Source organism: Myotis yumanensis, unplaced genomic scaffold, assembly GCF_028538775.1.
Source record: "Myotis yumanensis isolate MYYU_CA2020_CCGP unplaced genomic scaffold, mMyoYum1.0.hap1 SCAF_7, whole genome shotgun sequence".
NCBI classification, from domain to species: Eukaryota; Metazoa; Chordata; class Mammalia; order Chiroptera; family Vespertilionidae; genus Myotis; species Myotis yumanensis.
The window spans coordinates 70,960,427-70,978,798 of NW_027223758.1; the positions used below are offsets into that span (position 1 = coordinate 70,960,427).

At 48.7% G+C, this 18,372-nt stretch overlaps 1 protein-coding gene across 14 annotated transcripts in view; it reads left to right on the plus strand.

Moving 5' to 3' along the window:
- PTPRT (protein tyrosine phosphatase receptor type T) overlaps positions 1 to 18,372 on the plus strand; it is a 935,828-nt gene that overhangs the window by 318,124 nt on the left and 599,332 nt on the right. For 13 of the 14 annotated variants that reach the window (XM_070420943.1, XM_070420935.1, XM_070420937.1 and 10 more), the window contains exon 3: positions 17,632 to 17,903. The exons of the other annotated variant lie outside the window; for it this stretch is intronic. In XM_070420943.1, the coding sequence (XP_070277044.1) occupies positions 17,632 to 17,903 (272 nt within the window). The remainder of the gene's footprint in view (positions 1 to 17,631; positions 17,904 to 18,372) is intronic. 14 annotated transcript variants of the gene reach the window in all.

Sequence of the window (18,372 nt, forward strand, 5' to 3'; positions counted from 1 at the left end):
AGGTTGCAGGTTTGATTCCTGGTCAGGGCACATACTTAGGTTGCAGGTTGCATCCCTATTCAGGGCATGTGCCAGAGGCAACCGATCTATGTTTGTCTCTCACATAAATGTTTCTCTCTCTCTCCCTTCCTCTCCCTGTAAATCAATAAAAATAATAACCTGGGGTAAGGACTAATCAATGAATCAATAAATAAGTAAATTGGCAAAGCAAAAAAGTCAAGATATGAACAGAGGTTAAACCTGGATAGTGGAGCTATGGATGTTTATTATCTTATTTTTTGTGGGTTTTGCTATTTTCTGATACCTTTAATTTCAAAAATTAAAAAGCCAAAAAAGGTGCAACGGGACTTAAGTTACGTAGCTAGCAAGTAGCAGAGCCACGGATCAAGCTTTGAGGCTGGAGCACTGGGAATTATGGGACAGGGTGGGCCGCAACATGAGCAGTAGCAGGAGGCGGCCTTAAAAACCTTCGTGGCAAGAAGTGATTCCTCTTGAAACTGATTTTCCTCTCATGGGTGGTGGGCACTATTTCAGTTATCGAGTTCGTTACTTGTCATGAATCTAATGCCCAAGCTTTTCTAGAAACCCCAAAACCATAGGCTGTGAGAGCTGGAAGGCGTCTGGAAATCAATCCATCCGTCATGTACATTGAACAGGTGAGGGGCTGCAGGCACCGGAGGCTGTTTCATATGATCATAGGCTTTGGAACTGGGGGATACTTTTGAGGCAGTCTCGTCCAATCCTCCGTGTGAACGGGGCTGGATGCTTTGTGTTGGCTCTGCATGAGCTGGGTCCTTCTCCAAGTCCCGACCAGTCCTGGAGACCACTCTGTGGCCAGGGGCAGGTGCCTGATTCAGATGCAACAGATAGCGAATTCCTACTTCCTCGGTGTCTGGAACTGTGTCAGTGAGCCTCTCAGAGACCGAAGAGCAGGGAAGCCACAGTCTCCAGATGCTAAGAGCACGTGTTGGGGTGTGGGCAGTCGGCAGACATAGGGTCATGCCTGTGTTTGTTGAGAACCCACTTTGGGCCCATAGGAGCCAGAACTATAGGCACTAGGTTTCCTGAGATTCTTGGACTTAGGGATTTCTTGAAGAGAATTCCCTGATTACCATTGATCAGCCTTCCAATGGCTGTGCAAAGGTCTGAGTCTACAAACGCTCTAGAGTGGATTTGGTTTTTCTTTGTGAAATGAATAGTTTATCATATCTCAGTTTTCCTTAAAAACATTCACCAGATCCCAGTAGATGGTCAACTTCATCATTTGACCAGCAAGGCCTTGGCTTCATTCTTCACCCTGGCTCACATGTCCCTACACACCAGTCACACCAGGATAGTAAAGGATTCTGGGACTTGGCTGGGGGACACCTCCCAGGTCTTTTCTCGCTGGGTTTCCTCTGCTCAAAGTGATTGTTCCCTGTCTCTATCTGCAATAGTCCTACATGACATTTTAAGAACCAATGCTAATGTCACCTCCAAGCCTCCCAGACAGAGTGATTTGTTCCTCCTCTAGTTACCTGGAAACCCCCGGTTGGACTGTCGCTGTGTCCAATAATGAAGGCAGGGTTGAATCACATAAGGCGTTTATTGAGAAGGCTAGCCAACCGAGCAGACAGGGCGCTTACAAGCATCACATCCTGTCTTCCAGCAAGGTGCAGGGGACAGGATTATAAAGGGGAATGGGAATACAGCTACGTGCAGGCCTGGGGTCCACAGACATCAGCTATTGTCTTTAGTCATCAGGTGATGAGATGATATTGATGAGATGATGTTTTGACTCCTGGTGGGTCAGTCCGACCCCGACTATCGGTCTGTTTGCTGGATTCACAGCTGAGTCACCTTCTCAATCACTTCACACAGGCCTTGAAAAGGAAACTTAAGAAAAACTTAACCCCCTAGTCACATATAAGAAACTTAACCCCCTATTCACATAAGTATATGTGTTCTAAGATTTAAAATAACATGATTATTTTTCAGATTAATGCAGGTGCTCTATCTGTCAGATTATAGGTCCCTCTGTAACTTTGTGTGCCAGACCCATTGTTGAGTTCTCTGGGAAGCAAAGCAGAGACGGAGTTTGTTCAGATGTTTGTGAGGAAGTGCCCCTGGGACTGGCAGCTGTGGTAGGAGGAGCAGGCAGAGCGAGACATTGAGCTGGGATGCAGACCTGGCAGTGTACCAGCCAACCCCCAGGCTACTCTGGAACTAACACAGCCCATCCCAGTCTGCAGGGGGCAGGGACAGCTGGGGCTTTACACGCCTGCCACCATCTGTCATTGGGTGCCTGGCACCAGAAGGGCGGGCCTTGGGTGAGGCCCTCTCTGCAGCTGAGACCATGCATGGAGGGGAAGGTGGCTGAGGACGGTGTATCAAAGTGTCCCAGCAGCTAGAGCAACAAGACCTTCTTTACAGAGGGGTCTGGGCAGTGCACCACGAGGTCCACTCTGCCCTCTGGACCATGAAGTCCTCAAGGGAACACCATGTTTATTATTTAGCTCTGCATCCCTGGTACCATGCCCATCCTGTTTGCTCAGTGAATGTTTCTGATGGACACAGAATGACTATATGAATCAATGAATGAATATAAACATATGGATGGGATTGAAGCCCAAACAGGTAGAAATTCCTTAAAGGAGTTCAGAAGTTTGGCTCATACCTGTCGTCTATGCTTTTGGCTCTCAGTCCTAATGTATCATTTTTGGTGATGATGGGAAAAGCAGGGTATAACTTACCCCTTGGTGTAGGTGGAGGACAAACTCCGAAGAGCCCGAGAAGTGGATAAAGAATTGGATCCTCGTGTTTGGAGTGAGACAGTGGGCACCCCAGAGAGGACAGGGCTCAGGAACTCTACTGTGGATGCTCAGGATCCAGGGTGGGAATAAACCTTAAGATCCTTTGGGAATCCAGCCTCTTGTAGCTTCCATAGAAGTTCCCATGAGGATAGCACCAGTGGCAAAGGCCATGGCACTGAAACAGGCCACCCTTTGGCAGCATCTGAAACGAATTGGAATGGTAAAAAAAAAAAAAAAAAAAAAAAAAGGTTAAATCAGCCATCTATGCTGTGACCCCACAAAAGTGGGACACGGCTTCAATTCTTTTTAATTCTTTCCCATTTCTCTAGTAGAAGATCAAGGTTTTATGCTAACCTGAAATGGAGCAGACATTCTTTTAGATCAGCGGTTCTCAACCTTCCTGATGCTGCGACCCTTTAATACAGTTCCTCATGTTGTGGTGACCCCCAACCATAAAATTATTTTCGTTGCTACTTCATAACTGTAATTTTGCTTCTGTTATGAATCGTCATGTAAATATCTGACATGCAGGATGTATTTTCACTGTTACAAATTGAACATAATTAAAGCATAGTGATTAATCACAAAAACAATGTGTAATTATATGTGTGTTTTCCGATGGTCTTAGGCGACCCCTGTGAAAGGGTCGTGCAACCCACAGGTTGAGAACCGCTGCTTTAGAGGGTGCACAGGACTTTCGGAAGCACTCAGAGTTCTATTGTTTTCCTTCCCACTCTTGCTTTTTACATCTTGCTGGAGGCTGAAACTCACAAATACAACTCGGCAAAAATTAGCAGGGAAATTGTGGCTGCACGTTGCATCTTGGAAGGTGTAGTTTTCACAAGTAGAGTGCTGTAGGTGGGCTGGGAGGAAAGTTTCTGTGGATGGTAGGGTTTTTTTATGTACACCATCTGTTCATCATGTCAGAGAACCAGACCATAAGCGTAGGAGACAATCCAACCTGCATCCTTGTAAATCTAATCCTAGTTAAGAAGACCAGCTAATATATATTGAGAGCCTAGTATTTGCTGGTTGTCTAAGTCAGGGGTCTGCAAATGACAGCCCATGGCTGCCTCTGCCACCTGTTTTGTAAAGTTTTATTGGAACCCAGCCCCATTCATTCATTTATCTATTGCCCATGGCTACTGTGAGGCTCTGACAGTTGAGTTGAGTGAGACTCTATGAACTATAAAGCCTAAAGTATCCATTAAATGACCTTCGATGGGAAAAGTTTGTCAGCCTCTGTTCCGAGCCATTACGTATTTTAACTCAGTTCATCCTCACAATGATACTATGATGCTGGTATTCTTATTATCCCCATTTGGCAGATGGGGAAACAGAGATATGGAGAATCTAAGTAATTTGCCCAACAATGCACTATAGAAAGTGGCAGAGCTGGGATGTGGCTTCGGGCAGTTCTGGGACGCAGGACGTGACTCCAGAGCCTTTATCATCATCGCTGTGCTATGCTCTCAAGTACAAACCCACAGGATAAAAGCATCTTCTATACATTCAGAGTTAGGGTGTGAGATGTGCCTACCTACCTGCTTCCCAGGTGTGTTTCCAAGAAGAGAATCTGACCGACAAGGGACCAGACTTCCCTCCTTTTCCTATTAGCAAAGTGAGAAGCAAGGGACTATGGCAGTTCCAATGGAATGGGTTGAGACTCAAGAAATTTACTTGCAGTCTCATGATCTATACTATAAAAATAATGCAGAATCAGAAATGCATGGGCTCAGAAAAACTTACCACTCATAGAGTCTTCCTGGGGGAAATAATCACTGAAAAGGTACTTCAGAGCATCAGAAGATTAGCTGAAAATCAAGACGTCAAAATGAGGAAATCATGGGATAAAAGACTCGTGACCATCCCTGGGGGGTGCGGGGGGGGGGGGGGGCACCTACAGAAGCCCTATCAACTTCTTCCAAAGCTCTCATGAAGAATTTCCATCTCAGCAAATTGTCTGTGATTAAGTATCATGACTGTTTTGTTCCCAGCTGCCTTCCCGGGGCCTCCAACAGGGCCTGGCACATAACAGGCACTCAGAACACATTCGCTGTGGAACAAACTGGCACCATCAGTGAACCGGCAGCCCTGGGGAGGGATACTCGCATCTTTCCCAATGGCACCTGGTATAGTAGCTTCAAAGCAAACACGTCCACTATAAGTTGCAATCCCTCATGAAGCTTCTTCTTCAAGAAAAGTTTACCAACTGCAGTCAAAAGCCCAATTAAATGCCACAACTTCGTAGAAAGCACTAACCCTCCCCGCCGCCCCCCGCCCCCCTTATGCCAGAAACACCTCAAGATGTCCGTGCGGTTGTCTTTCTATGGTGGCAGATTTCCTCCCCTCCCTTCCACTCTGCTTTCCCCAGGTTCACTCGACAATGAAAACCAATGACTGCTCACCACATCTCCAAATGTGATGGTTAGTCATCTCTAAACCAGAAAACCTCCTTAGCCACTGCCTTAGACACCCCTTTGGGTGGCGAGCACAGTCGGGCTCTGGAAAGCTTGTTATGGGTTGAATTGTAGCTGCCACTCAGATTCATATGTCCCTCTCCTAACCCTAGGATGCACCTTAGGAGGTGACCTTATTTGGAAGTAGGGCCATTGCAGATGAATTGGATGAGTCACACTGTAGGAGGTGGGCCCCTAATCTAATGTGGCTGGTGTCTTTCTAAAAAGGGGGAATTTGGAGAGGGACACACATGCAGGGAGAATGTCACATGAATTTGAAAGCAGAGATCCGGGTGATGCATATACAAGCCAAGGAAAGCCAAAGATTGCCGGCAAACTGCCAGGAGCTAGAGGAGTAGACTGCCACAGAACGTCCCTTCGCCCCCAGGAGGAGCCAGCCCTGCTGACGCTGCAGTTTCTAACTCTAGCCTTCAGGACTGTGAGACAGCACATTTCTGTTGTTGGAGCCACTCTGTGTGTGGTACTTTGTTCCGGCAGCCCTAGCAAATGGTACATAACTCCTTGCCCACCTGACAGCTTCCGGTCCATGGCTCCCTTCACGTCGTCCTTTCATCTTATTCTGCTCTGTCTTCCCATCCAGGCCTGCTGTGGAGCTGGGTGGGGCTGGCAGGACCATTCTCTTTAATGGTGTGGAGCATAGAACCCACGGCTGGAGGCGGGTGGAGAACAGCAGGAGGAAGGGTGACAAAGGGAGAGGGACGTTTGCATTGTGGTCAAGGAGTCCAACGTCCAAAGTGGATTTTAATAGGAGAGGTGGGAGGAGGAAAGGAGACAGGGGCTGGGTATTGATGTAGGGAATCCGATCTGCAGTGGACAGGATTAGAAACGGGAGGAGAAGGATAAGAGGGAAGCGTGGCTGATTGGGATGAAGGCCATGAAGAAGGTCAAGGGGTTCAGGGACTTGATTTCAAGAGGCCCCAGTTGACAGCGATGGGACATCCTGGTGGCTTCAAGGACTCAAGCAGGACTTGGAGACCCTATGTCATTCCTGTGAGTAGCGTTTCTAAGTGCCCTCCTCTTCCTGCCTCTGACATGGGGAGGTGGCCATGGTCACCGCCTGGGGCAGTGAATGCCCCTCCCAGGCTGGCCTGCAGGGGTGGTGCTCACGGCCTTCCTGGAAGTGGGAGTGGGAGGCAGTTTCATGTGAGGTGGTGAAGGGCAGTGGTCCAGAGTGCAGGCTGTGGACCGGTGTTGCGATGTTGTGACCTGAGGTGACCTGTCCCTTCTTGAAAAAATGTGGGGAACATCCAATAGATAGGAACTGGCACGAGTTCCCTGGGTTATGGTGGCCTACACATCAGGCTGAGGTCCTGGGTTCCTGTTTGCAAGGAAAGGGGTTCTCAAACTTGAGTGCGTTGGTACCACCTGGCGGGCTGTGGGAGCACAGGTCGGGGCTAACCCCAGAGTTTCTGATTCAGTGGAAGTGGGTTTTCTATGCAGTTCCCTGGTGGTGCTGATGCAGCTGGTTTGGGAACCGCATTTGGAGGACCACTGGCAAAGAGAGATGCTTCTGGGTGTAAACTGGGGGGAGCCCTGGCTTCCTGGTGCCTCCTGGGGTCATTGCAACTGGAAGGTGACACCGTGAACCTACCTTATCCTGCTGGTTTGTAGGGCCAACTATCTCACTCATTGGAGATCCACGAGAGGGCTCGGGGATGCCGCTGACAGTGATGCTGAACATGACGGCTGACATTTCCATAGTTCTTACAATGTGTCGGGCATTATTCTACACATATGAACACATTTTGTTCTCATGACGAACCTATGAGGCAGGTACAATTACTATCATCACACTCATTTTACAGATGAAGGAACTGTGGCTCAGAGAGGTTAAGTAACTTGCTAAAGGCCACACAGCTGGTAGTTGGCAGAGCTGGGATTCCATATGGCAGTCCAAATCCAGAGTCTATGTTCTTATCCCACATTATTCCGCGGACCCTGCAGGGGAAAGGAGGCAAGAAATGACCCTAGTGATGATGGCCAACTTATTTGGCCTCTTTTTGTCTTCTTACCTCAAAAAAGGAAGTAGCTTTTCCCATTGTAGAGGTAAGAAATGCATTTATATTAAAAAAAAAAAAGCTGTCAGGTTTAATTGGATAACAGCTGTCAAATTCTTGTAGCTCCTTAGAGGATGGTAAAGAGGAGGAATAATTATTGTGCTATTTTCTATGCAGACCCGAGTACATTTGGGGGAGTCAATAAGTGTCTAATGATATTCCTGGTAATTGGCAATGATTGACGAGGAGAGACCTTGTTGAGAGCCTTCATGTTTGATGGCCAGTGGCCAGAGCTTTCATGCCCTTGAGAGAGGTGTGTAGGGTATGGCCCACAGTGGGAGAGAGCCTCCTGAAATGGGTTAGTTAGCATCTTGGCTGGCCCTGGATGGAGTGAAGGGACAGCACTGCTTGTCCATCAGCCCAAGGTTATGGACTGTGGCCTCTCAGGGTTGGTGACTAGAGACTGGCCAGCCCAGTGGTTCTGAGTGTGGCCCATCAGCTTCACTTAGAAACTTGTTCGAACTGCACATTCTCAGGCCCCACCCACAACATACTGGGTGTGGGATCCAGCCATCTTTCAACAAGCTTTCCGTGTGATTCTGATGCATGCTACAGTGTGGGAACCACTGTTTTAGGCAGAAATAGCACTGACTTTGGAGTCAGACACACCTCACTTTGAATCCTGGCACTGCCACCCTCTGGCTGTGTGGCTAAGGGCAAGTTGCTGTACCTCTCTGTACATCAAGTTTCTCATCTATCACATGAGGGTGGGAGGTTAGAGGAGCGGCCTGTAAGGTATTTGCTTCAGTCCCTCCGCATGTTAGAGGCTGTCTTTCTTCTTGGCTTTGAAACAGGCTACTTTATCTGCCAGGAATATTCTTCCTGCTTCCTCTTGACCTGTCTGACACCTGAATAGCCCTAGGCCTCAGTGTGGAGGTTATTTGCTCCAGCACATTGATTTTTCTTTCTTTTTATCCCTCCTCCTCCAAATCCAGTCTGTGTTAATACCCCTCCATGTGCCCGGCCTATCATAGGACTTCCCACATCCTGTAACAGCCTTTTACTTGTCTGTACTCTCCACAAGGGCACAAACTCTGCCCTGCTGACTGCTGTTTCTCTGGTGTTGGATACATACTGGGTGCGCAAGGAATACTTGAGGTCAGAACCAATTTCATCCAATTTATAGAATGCTTGGTTCTAGCGGATTTTTTGAACAAACCACTGGAGGGCTTGCCCTTCATGCATGGGGCTACATGGGGAAACTGAGGCATGGAGGTGCCAGCTGACTTAGGGATGCAGTGGCCGGGAGGACAAACGGAGAAAGTAAGTCCCAGTGGCTGAGGATTTAAAGGGAGGGTCTGTGGATTGGGGTACAGACAGCTCAGATGGCACAGAGGGGCCCATCTGATATTGGCATTAGGTAGTGTTATACTCTCGCCCCAAACACCCACAGTGGGGGGTCTGTTGGTGAAGAGTGAAATGATGCCATGGCATCTCGCCAGCCCTCATGGTAAGAAGGCCCTCCCAGCATCGCCAGGGCAGGCATTTTGCAAAGCTCAAAGGAGCTCTTCACCTTTATTAATAGACTAGAGGCCCGATGCATGAAAATTCGTGCAAGAATAGGTCTTCCTTCCCCCGGCTGCCGGCACCGGCTTCCCTCCGGCACCCAGACCTGGGCTTCCCTCCTCCAGCCGCCAGCAGGCACCCGGGACCCGGGCTGGCTTTCCCTGAGCCACCTACAGGCACGCAGGACCCAGCTGGCTTCCCTTGGGATGCCCACAGGCACCCAGGACCTGGGCTGGCTTCCCTCTGGCCCTGGCTTTGTCAGGAAGGACGACCGGAATGACATCCAGAAGATGTCCAGTCTAATTAGCATATTACCCTTTTATTATTATAGATTATTATAGATATATTTATTTAATTACTATGGACAGGGTTAAGGACCTCTTTGGGAAATAGATGGACACTCCAGAATAAAAGGGCAGCAAAAATGACGGTGTTTCTCCAGGAGCAAGCCCCACTGTTGACCTTGCCGGTCAGTGGGTACGTAGTCACAGTGGGTGCGTGGTCAGGCCCCGTTGTTTCGGGGAAGATAAAGGTGTCAGTTGAGGGGAAGGTAGATTTAAATGCTTTCTGTCTCTCCAAGCCCTGGCATTTTAGAGCTTGGGAAAGAATAGCAGTGACCCAATTTAGTAATGTGAAGGCAAGACAGTACTGTTTTAACAGGCTTCCTCATCTCTTTGTTTGGCTTTCCTCCATGTGTCCCCCTCGCCCCCACACCATTTCCAATCGTGTCTTTTCCCATTGCAAATATACGAGGTAATAATCCAGTATTTTCCATGGAGCACGGCAAACATGCTATATATAAGACACAGTTGAACATTCTGTGAGTGTAATTGGAGCATAAATGTAACTAATCAAAATATTATCATGCCAGCAGATGTGGGAAGAGTTTGGAGATTTAAAAATATATATAAATATATATATTTTTTAGTTCCATGTCATTTCGATTTAGCGATTTAGAGTTGCAGAAGCAAAGAGCTCAGCCCAATGAATGTCAAGAACAATTTGGGGTCTGCAAATGTTCCTGACAAGCCTATTGTTCTCTTTGCTCTTAATATGGCAGCAGCTTGACAACTGATTTCATTTTGGTTCTTTCCTCCCACTTATTACCCCTCTTCCTACCTGTACCAGTTCCCCAGGGCAAAGCCAGATGGCCCCAGGGAATGTGGGGTCAGTCCTCGCCACCAGATACAACACACCCACGTGTGATGTGGAGCCTAAGACCTAAATGATGGTTAGAATTTCCTGGGTGAGAATTTTGGCTGTGCGATGAGCTGTGTGGCCTTGGGAAAGTTACCTAACCTCTCTGTACCTCCGTTTGTAAGAGAAGGATGGTAGTAGTGACTACCTCCTAGGTTACTATTAGAATTAAATGAATGAGTATTAGTCAAATGTGATGGTATATGTTTGCAGCTGTTGCTCTTATCAATGAGCAGAAAAGCAATGTGACTAGAGCAGAAAAGCAATTCTGTGGGAACACAAAAATTACGGTGTATCTCCAGGAGCAAGCCCCAAAGAAAAAGGCCGCTCCTCCCTCTCCCCATCTCTAGAAGGCATCTAGGTAGAAAATTCAAGCCAGTCCTGGCACCTAACTCACCACCGACTGGTCACAGTCATGTGACTGTGAAGTCTTGGAACCTTAGACTTCTCTAGCTGGAGGGAACCTCGAAAACTCTATCTGCTCAGCAATTTTACAGGTGAGAAAGGAGAGAGACTTCCTCGCTCTCAGAGGCACCATATGACTAACACCAGCTGCACAGAAGAGGTCAGAATCTGGAGGGGGAGTGGCGTGACCTGCCCTTCAATTCTACCTTGACCTTGCCAACATTGTTGGGGTCGTTCCCATGTCAAAAAGCAACGCAAACAAGGCCTTATATGTCACCATTTCTGGAGCCAAGTTCTCATTCTGTCGTGTGTTGGGTTCCATTATTTCTCCTTCAATAATGTTTATTTTTCCTCCTGGGATGGTAAGATATTACACGGAGATGTTGGGGGAGGTGAGTTATGAAGGTATAAATTGAGAGAACCCCAGGCCCGCTGGGCTCCACAACATTTTACCTGGGTATGTTTTCATCACAAGATTATTGTAAGGTCCAGAGGAGAATGTGAAAATGTTTTATTTGTCTGGGGAGCGAAGGGGATGAGAAGTAGTTAAGGGGTGGTACATGGTTTCGATTTTATTCTGCGTTGTGTCCATCACCTTTCTCCTCTCTGCTCCTTCCTGCCGCCCAGTGTTCCTTCCTCACTTGTATTTTATTTCTCCGGCCTCACCGCCTCCCTCTTCCCTTCTCCCCACCTCTCCTCCTGCCATCTCTCTCCCTTTCTCCCTCTTCTCCTCAGCTTCCTTTGTGTTTACTCTTCTCCTTTCTCCTTTCCTTATGTCTTCTTATCCTCCTCCCTTTCTTCTCTCTTTTTGCTCCCTCTTCCCTTCTTTCTCCGCCTTCTCCTCAGGGGCGGGAAGAGTGCAGGTGCCGCAGGTTCCTGGTCTTTTGGGGAAAGGCCCACGTATAGAGCCTCTTCCAGCGGGGCCTTCACAACTAGTCACCTGGGTTTATTTTCATTTTAAACCACATTCTCCACACCCACATGGATGATCAGAGAGCTGTTTCCTGGAGAACTGCCTTCACAGATTTGCATATGAAATGCTCAAACCCCAACTTGAGGTCTGAATGAGTGATTACAGCAATAGCTGCTGCTTGTTCACGCAGACTGACTCTGACACGGCGTGGTGTTCAGTGTTCAGCTCCGTTGAAACTGCAGGGTGTTTTCCTTGTTGTAAATAGATGTTATGTATCCATTAACCTGTAATTCATCCCTCCTTCCCTTCCCCCTCTTTCCCTCCTTCCCTCTCTCTCACCCTCCCTTCCTCCCCATTGTCCGGTGTATTAAAAAAGAAACAAATGTCTTTGCTTTTTTTTCTTTTTTTGACACGTGACAATTAGATTGCTTTGACTGATAATATGAATAATGCTGATATGCTTGTTACTCTGGCGACTGGTAAATTGTTATGTGTGTGGTTAGCTGAATGACTGCTCATTTTCATGATACTGCTGGCAGAACTCTGCGCTCCTCTTCCACCTATTTTCTTAATTTATGGTGGAGTCTTTTGATATTTTTGTGTCCCTTGTTCCTTTATTGTGACCAGATAGTTACATGTTATCATTCTGGGCTTTTACATTAGGCCTTGTCCAGAATAGCTATAGTAGAGGTATGTGTGGGGTAAGCGATGCAGAAATAAGTGTTCTGTGGGCATGGGTGAAAGTCAGTGGTGAAGGACGACCACTGGGCTGGGCAGTGTGGATTTCAGGAACACCACCCCTGAGCAAAATCCTGGAAGCAGGGGAGTCGGGAGTGAGTTCGTTTCCCTTGCTACTAGAGCATAACAACAGCACCCGTTTCTTCGTCTTACTGTTCTGGAGGTCAGAAGTTCCACATCGTCACACCGGGCTAACATCAAGAAGTTGGAGACGCTGTGTTCCTTTCTATGGGAGACTCTGTTTGCCTGCCTGTTCTGGTTTCTCGGGGCCACTTGTATTTCTTGGTTTGTGGCTCCCATGTTCATCTCCAAAGTCAGGGTCTTAGCATCCTCAAATCCCTCTCTGACTCTGCCTCCCTTGCCTCTCTCGATCAGAATAACCTCCCCATCTCCAGTCACCTGATTACCAACCTTAATTCCATCTGAAACCTAATCCCCGTTTGCCATGTAGGTGACACGCACAGGTTCCACAGGTGACGACATGGACATCTTTAAGCCACTGTTCTGCCCCCCACGGAGTGGAGGAGGGCTGCTTAGGCAAAAAGGCTCCCCCTCTGTTCCTCAGTGTTCCTAACTTTAAAGCAGGGATAGCATGGTACCACCTCATTGGGATGCTAAGAGATGCTCAGATCAATGCCTGGCATGTACCAAGTTTTCCGTAAACACTAGTAACATTAAACATGTGGTAAATTGCATTGGGCCCCCCTATCATCTGCTACTGGCTGTTTATTGTGAAATTAACATTTATTGAGTTAAGACCAATGTTTCATTTACTATTGACTGAAATAGACAAACAAAAAAACTTTGATGTGTAGCTGTCATGATCCCATTCTATAGATCAGAACACGGAGGCCCAGATACTTTTACTGACTTGCTCAGATCATACAATGAAGAAGTGACAGGAGAGGGGCGGAAACCCAGTTTTCCTGACTGGAAATTGAGGGCTCATTCCATGGCACCACAGCTGCCTTGGCTTCAGGCTGCGCTTGGTCCCCGCAGCCCTCCGCTCCCTTCCCGTAGGTGCTGGCGCTGGAAGCTGGCGGGACCACCTGTCTGCAGGGACGGCTCTGAGCTCTCAGAGCTCCAGGCGCTCAGCTGCCAGTCGCCGAGCACACTCATGTAATCTTAATGAACAATGTGCAAAGCCATTAAAAACTCAATTTGGGCTTTCTTTTTACTGCCAACGTGAGGAAATGCAATCGTGAGGTGCTCATGTGTAAACACAATAGCCGCCATCTGCTACGGAGAAGCATTTTGCCTCCAAAAGGGGGATCTATGCTGCAGACACATCAATAATGGGGCGCTTATCAAGGCGTTATTATGCACGAAGGGGGAAAAATGCAAAATTTATGGCCAGCCGGAGAGCACTTCCTGGTTTAATTTCACAGTTTTCGGTGCTATGTATAATAACTATGAGGAAACTAATGCTGTTTTATGTCCCTTATCACGTCAGTGGATTTTGAGAGAGAGAGAGAGAGAGAGAGAGAGAGAGAGAGAGAGAGAATATGTATTTACAGTCTTCCTCTTTCTTGTTTCTGACTGATCCCAGCATAATGACTGGCTCATTTTTGATCTCCGGGAAACTGGCAGCCTTGGGATGATAGTAATTAAGCCAACCTGTTGATGAAAGCGGGCCCCACTGAGCCGCTGATGCCTGAGGGCTTCACTCCGGAACAGGCTGTAAAGCGGCAGGTCTGTGCTCAGCTCTGAGGTCCAGCTCCCTTCTTTTGGGGGGATGTGGCCACACCTCTGTAGAGTTGGCTGGATGCCACCCTCCCCTAGGACTCCGTGCTTGCGTTGCTGGATGCTGTGACTTCCTGCCCCCGTGCCTTTGCACGTGTTGTTCCCTCTATTTGAAATGCTCTCCCAAACCATCACCAGGTACACCTCCATGGGAGGGATCCCGACTGGGGAAGAGGAAAGGCTCACACATTGTGATGTGTGGAGTTTAGCGATATACCCCCTAGTTTCTACTTATATTTGTGGATGTATACTAACCTGATGTGGCTGAGGATATTCCTGGGGAAGGGGCGTTAGGAGAGAAAAATGTGATCCCTGTGCAGTTAGGATCGTGAGTCCTGCAGACTGGAGGGGCCTGTTGGAGGGACTGACTGTAGGACCACGGACAGAGAGAAAATCCATCCCAAAAGATGAAGCCAAGTGGAAGTGAGAGCTGAACTGGTGCTAGGTGAGTGTGCATCTGCATGGAGGGGGAAAAAAAAGGCACGGGGGTCTGCAGAAAGAGCTGTCTCTTGAACCCTGTTGATTTGGGGGCTAAAGCAATGCTGCTGCGTGTCCCGGAGTGTGTCCCAGGGCAAAGAGACGCTAATGAGGACCTGTCCGGTCATCAAGACACCACAACTGGTGGCAAAGGCAGATGAGGGATCTGTGCCTGGACGTGCAGCGGGGACAAGGGGGTTGCCATCATTAATTAGGGTGCCTTGGGGATTTGGGGGATATGTAGGGAGTATTGCTAGGAGTTAGGGTTCCAGCAGGTACAGGTAGGGGCTGGTAAGATTCCACTGTCAGGGTTCATAATATGCTCATGAGCCGGTGAGGTTTTGCATCCATACATTCTTCAAATCCCAGCTCAATTGAGCTCAGTCCCGGAAGATGCTGACCCATCTGGCTGAATTCATCACCCTGCCTCTGTGTCAAGACTGGATTTCCTGCTTGGTCACTGGGATCGCTGCCTCCGCAGCTGGAGGCACCTTCCTCACAGCTGCTGCCCTCTCGACACAGCCTGTGGTTCACTGAGCCCTGGTCCACTTAGTTCCTAGCTTCCGGTTCAGACACTGGGATTGGGTGCACCTCTTGGTGGTGCCCAGATCGTGTGCCCAAGTCTTAGTGACCGAGGAGACTGGGAAAGTGGGCATCGGGCTTTTTCTTTTCGATAGAGGAACGTGGGCCATGCTTCAGAAGTTGGGGAGATGCCCCAAACACAGGAAGGGAGTTCAGGTATTGAGTGGCCAAACCACGGGGCAAGTTTCTACTTCAGATCAAACATCTGGTTAACATGGAAGGTGGCCTGAGAGCAGCCTATTTCTCTGAGCCTCGCACCAAAACACATACCTTTCTGTCTAGTCTGAGGGCCAGAGCATGCACATTAAGTTACACAAATTGACATCATGGGCCAGGGTGCTGGTGGGGAACATGGTAAGCGTCCCTGACCCAACCTAACGCTGGCCCACCTAAGACACAGATTCTCTCAGTGAAGGTCCACGGTGTGCCGTTCCTTCTCCAGGACTCATCCTCAGAGCCCAGTCTCTCCATTCTCTCCTCTCTTTCTGCTTTTTACCCAGGATGCTGCTTGTAATGATGTTCCTATTTGGGGTGTCTTATAGCTTTGCTTGGTGTAGCTGTCATTACTCATCTCATCTTCCTAAATAAAGGAACTTGTACAAAGTAGGGACTCCATGGGGGGTGCCAATAATGAGAATGCTAGCTGCAAAAATAAATGACAGAATTTGAATGGCTTAATAACCCAGTCATAGTTGATTCCCTGTTTACTAAAGGCCTGAAATGAGTGTTCTCAGTAGGTGGGTGGGCTTTCTCATGGCCACGGCCATTCAGGGACCAGGCTCCTTTGGTTGCAGCTCTGCTGTCACTTAGGCTCCTGGGCTCCTGTGCTTGCAGCTGGTGGGTGGGAAAGACAATGGAGCGGTGATGCTCACACTTTCATGTGCCTCCTACAAACCAGCTGAGGATATTGACAAATGCAGACTTGGATTCTATAGGCCTGGGATGGGGCCCAAGGTTCTGCTTTTCTTAGAAGCTCCCAGGGGTGCTGGGCTGCTGCTCCAAAGACCATCTTTTGAGAGACAAGATAAGAGAGGATGGAGCAGTGGGGGTCAGGGAGGGTGGAGGCCTGGCCCCACTGGCTAGAATTCAGCTGCAGGGCCCACTACTCCATAGAGCAGTGGTTCTCAACCTTCCTGATGCCATGACCCTTTAATACAGTTCCTCATGTTGTGGTGACCCCCAATTTCATTGTTACAAATTAAACATAAAGCATAGTGATTAATCACAAAAACAATATGTAATTATATATGTGTTTTCTGATGATCTTAGGCGACCCCTGTGAAAGGGTCGTTCGACCTCCAAAGAGGTCTGGACCCACAGGCTGAGAACCGCTGCCTTAGAAGGTCCTTTTGCACTGAAGTGTGCCTCCTGGTGGTTCCTTTCAGAAGTCTGCCCTCTCAGGCACCTGCATCAAGGAGCTGTTGCCACAATAATGCTGCCTAAAGTACCGAGAGGGAACCCAGGATTAACAACAATGAGCACTTGCTCTCACGCTCATGGTCCGAGCATCGAGTGTGGTTCTGCTGATCTGGTTGGGCTTGTGGGCTGCGTGGCTGTGCTTCTTGCTGCGGGGGTGGCATGGCTTGGTTATTCGCTGCCGCCTCTGCCCAGCACTCCTCCACGTGAATCTGTTCTCCATCCCAACCTGAGGGGCAGCAGCCACCTGGGGGGCATTCTTCCCATGAAAGGTGGCATTTGTGCAAGAGGGCAAGCCTCCCCTTGGATTGTTCTGTTAGCATCATTTGGCCAAAGCAAGTGCAGTCCAAAGTCACAGGATGGGGAAACACCCTCCGCCTCTTCTGAGAAGCAAGAGGCTAAGGACGCAGATCCAGGGAGGGGCGAAGAACTAGAAACAGCCCTTTAACCTGTCAGAGCAACTCCAAAGAGGCTCCCGTCCTTCCTAGGAAATAGCCTTTTAAGTCCTGGAAAGACTAGTCCTGTTTGCTGCCAGTAGTAATGAGAGCATACACTTTGAAGCTGGTGCGAATCTGGGTCTCATCGCTCCCTGTCTGCTTGGCCCAGGGCAGGCCACTCAGTCTTTAAATAACAGGAGAATCCCCCGCCCCCCAGGGCCATTCTGGAGATTAAATTGAATGATGTGTAAATAAGACACCTAGCATCCCACTGGGACTCCTTAGGCGCTTAGTATTCCTTCCCCTCCTTCCCAGGCCGAGCACCTCCCAGCGGTTCTCCGAGTTTCCTCCGGGTCTTCCTTGCTGAGTGGAATCAGCGTGTGCTTTATACGCCCTCCTCTGCTATGCCCTGTCCTGAACTTGAACACAAGGCTCAGGTGGACTATGTTGGAACAATGACACCTTCCGTATTGCCAAGGTTGTTTCCACTGAGACAGCCAACGCTTACGTGAGGTTATGTCACCCCATTTTACCCATGGAGGTTGCCATTAACTAAATTCCTGGGGTTTTATGCCATGCTTCCTGCAGGAGCTGCTGGATGTAATGTCTCTTCCGTAAGTGTTCAGAGCGTCCACTTCGTAGAAATACGTTGTACAATATGTTACTAGCTCTTCATTTTTAAAACCACCTTGTTGAGTAGGGTTGTTATTCCCAATTACAGAAGAGGGCGCTGAGTTTGAGAGAGGAGATGTGGTTTCCTCAGGCTCAACCAGCCCCTGCTGGAGTGACCCCATTTCTGGCCGCCGTGTTGAGGGGTGTGACCGATTTTCAGGAGGCTTTTTCTTTCTCTCTCCCTGTCTCCTTCCTGCCCCCTTTGCGGGTCTCCAGGCTCCTTCATGATGGTGAACAGCTCCGGGAGGGCCTCCGGCCAGAAGGCCCACCTCCTCCTGCCCACCTTGAAGGAGAATGACACGCACTGCATCGATTTCCATTACTACTTCTCCAGCCGCGACAGGTCCAGCCCGGGCGCCTTGAACGTCTATGTGAAGGTGAACGGCGGGCCCCAGGGGAACCCCGTCTGGAACGTGTCCGGCGTCGTCACCGAGGGCTGGGTGAAGGCAGAGCTGGCCATCAGCACCTTCTGGCCACATTTCTACCAGGTAGGGGGTTTTCCATGGCTCAACTTCTTTTTTAGGTAACCATAAACCCACCCACCTCTTGCCTGCCTGGAGTTGTGCAGTGGAGAAAGGACTTCATTTGCTCACTGGCTCAACTTCTTTTTTAGGTAACCATAAACCCACCCACCTCTTGCCTGCCTGGAGTTGTGCAGTGGAGAAAGGACTTCATTTGCTCACTGGCTCAACTCGTCTTTACTGAGCTTCTCCTTCTAGCAGGCCATGGAGGAGGAGACCGGTGGATAAATGATGACAACACAGCCAGATGCATTTGAGTTCCCACAATGCTGCGGGAACATAGACATTGAAGCCTATTGTACAAGAATTGATGAGGGGGACAGTGTTATCCAATGAGGAGAATGCTATGATTTTCCTGTTTTACAGGTGAAAAGGTTGAGGTTCGGAGAGAGGAGGTAACTAGTCAGAGATCACCCCTGGAGAAGAGGTGTCGGGG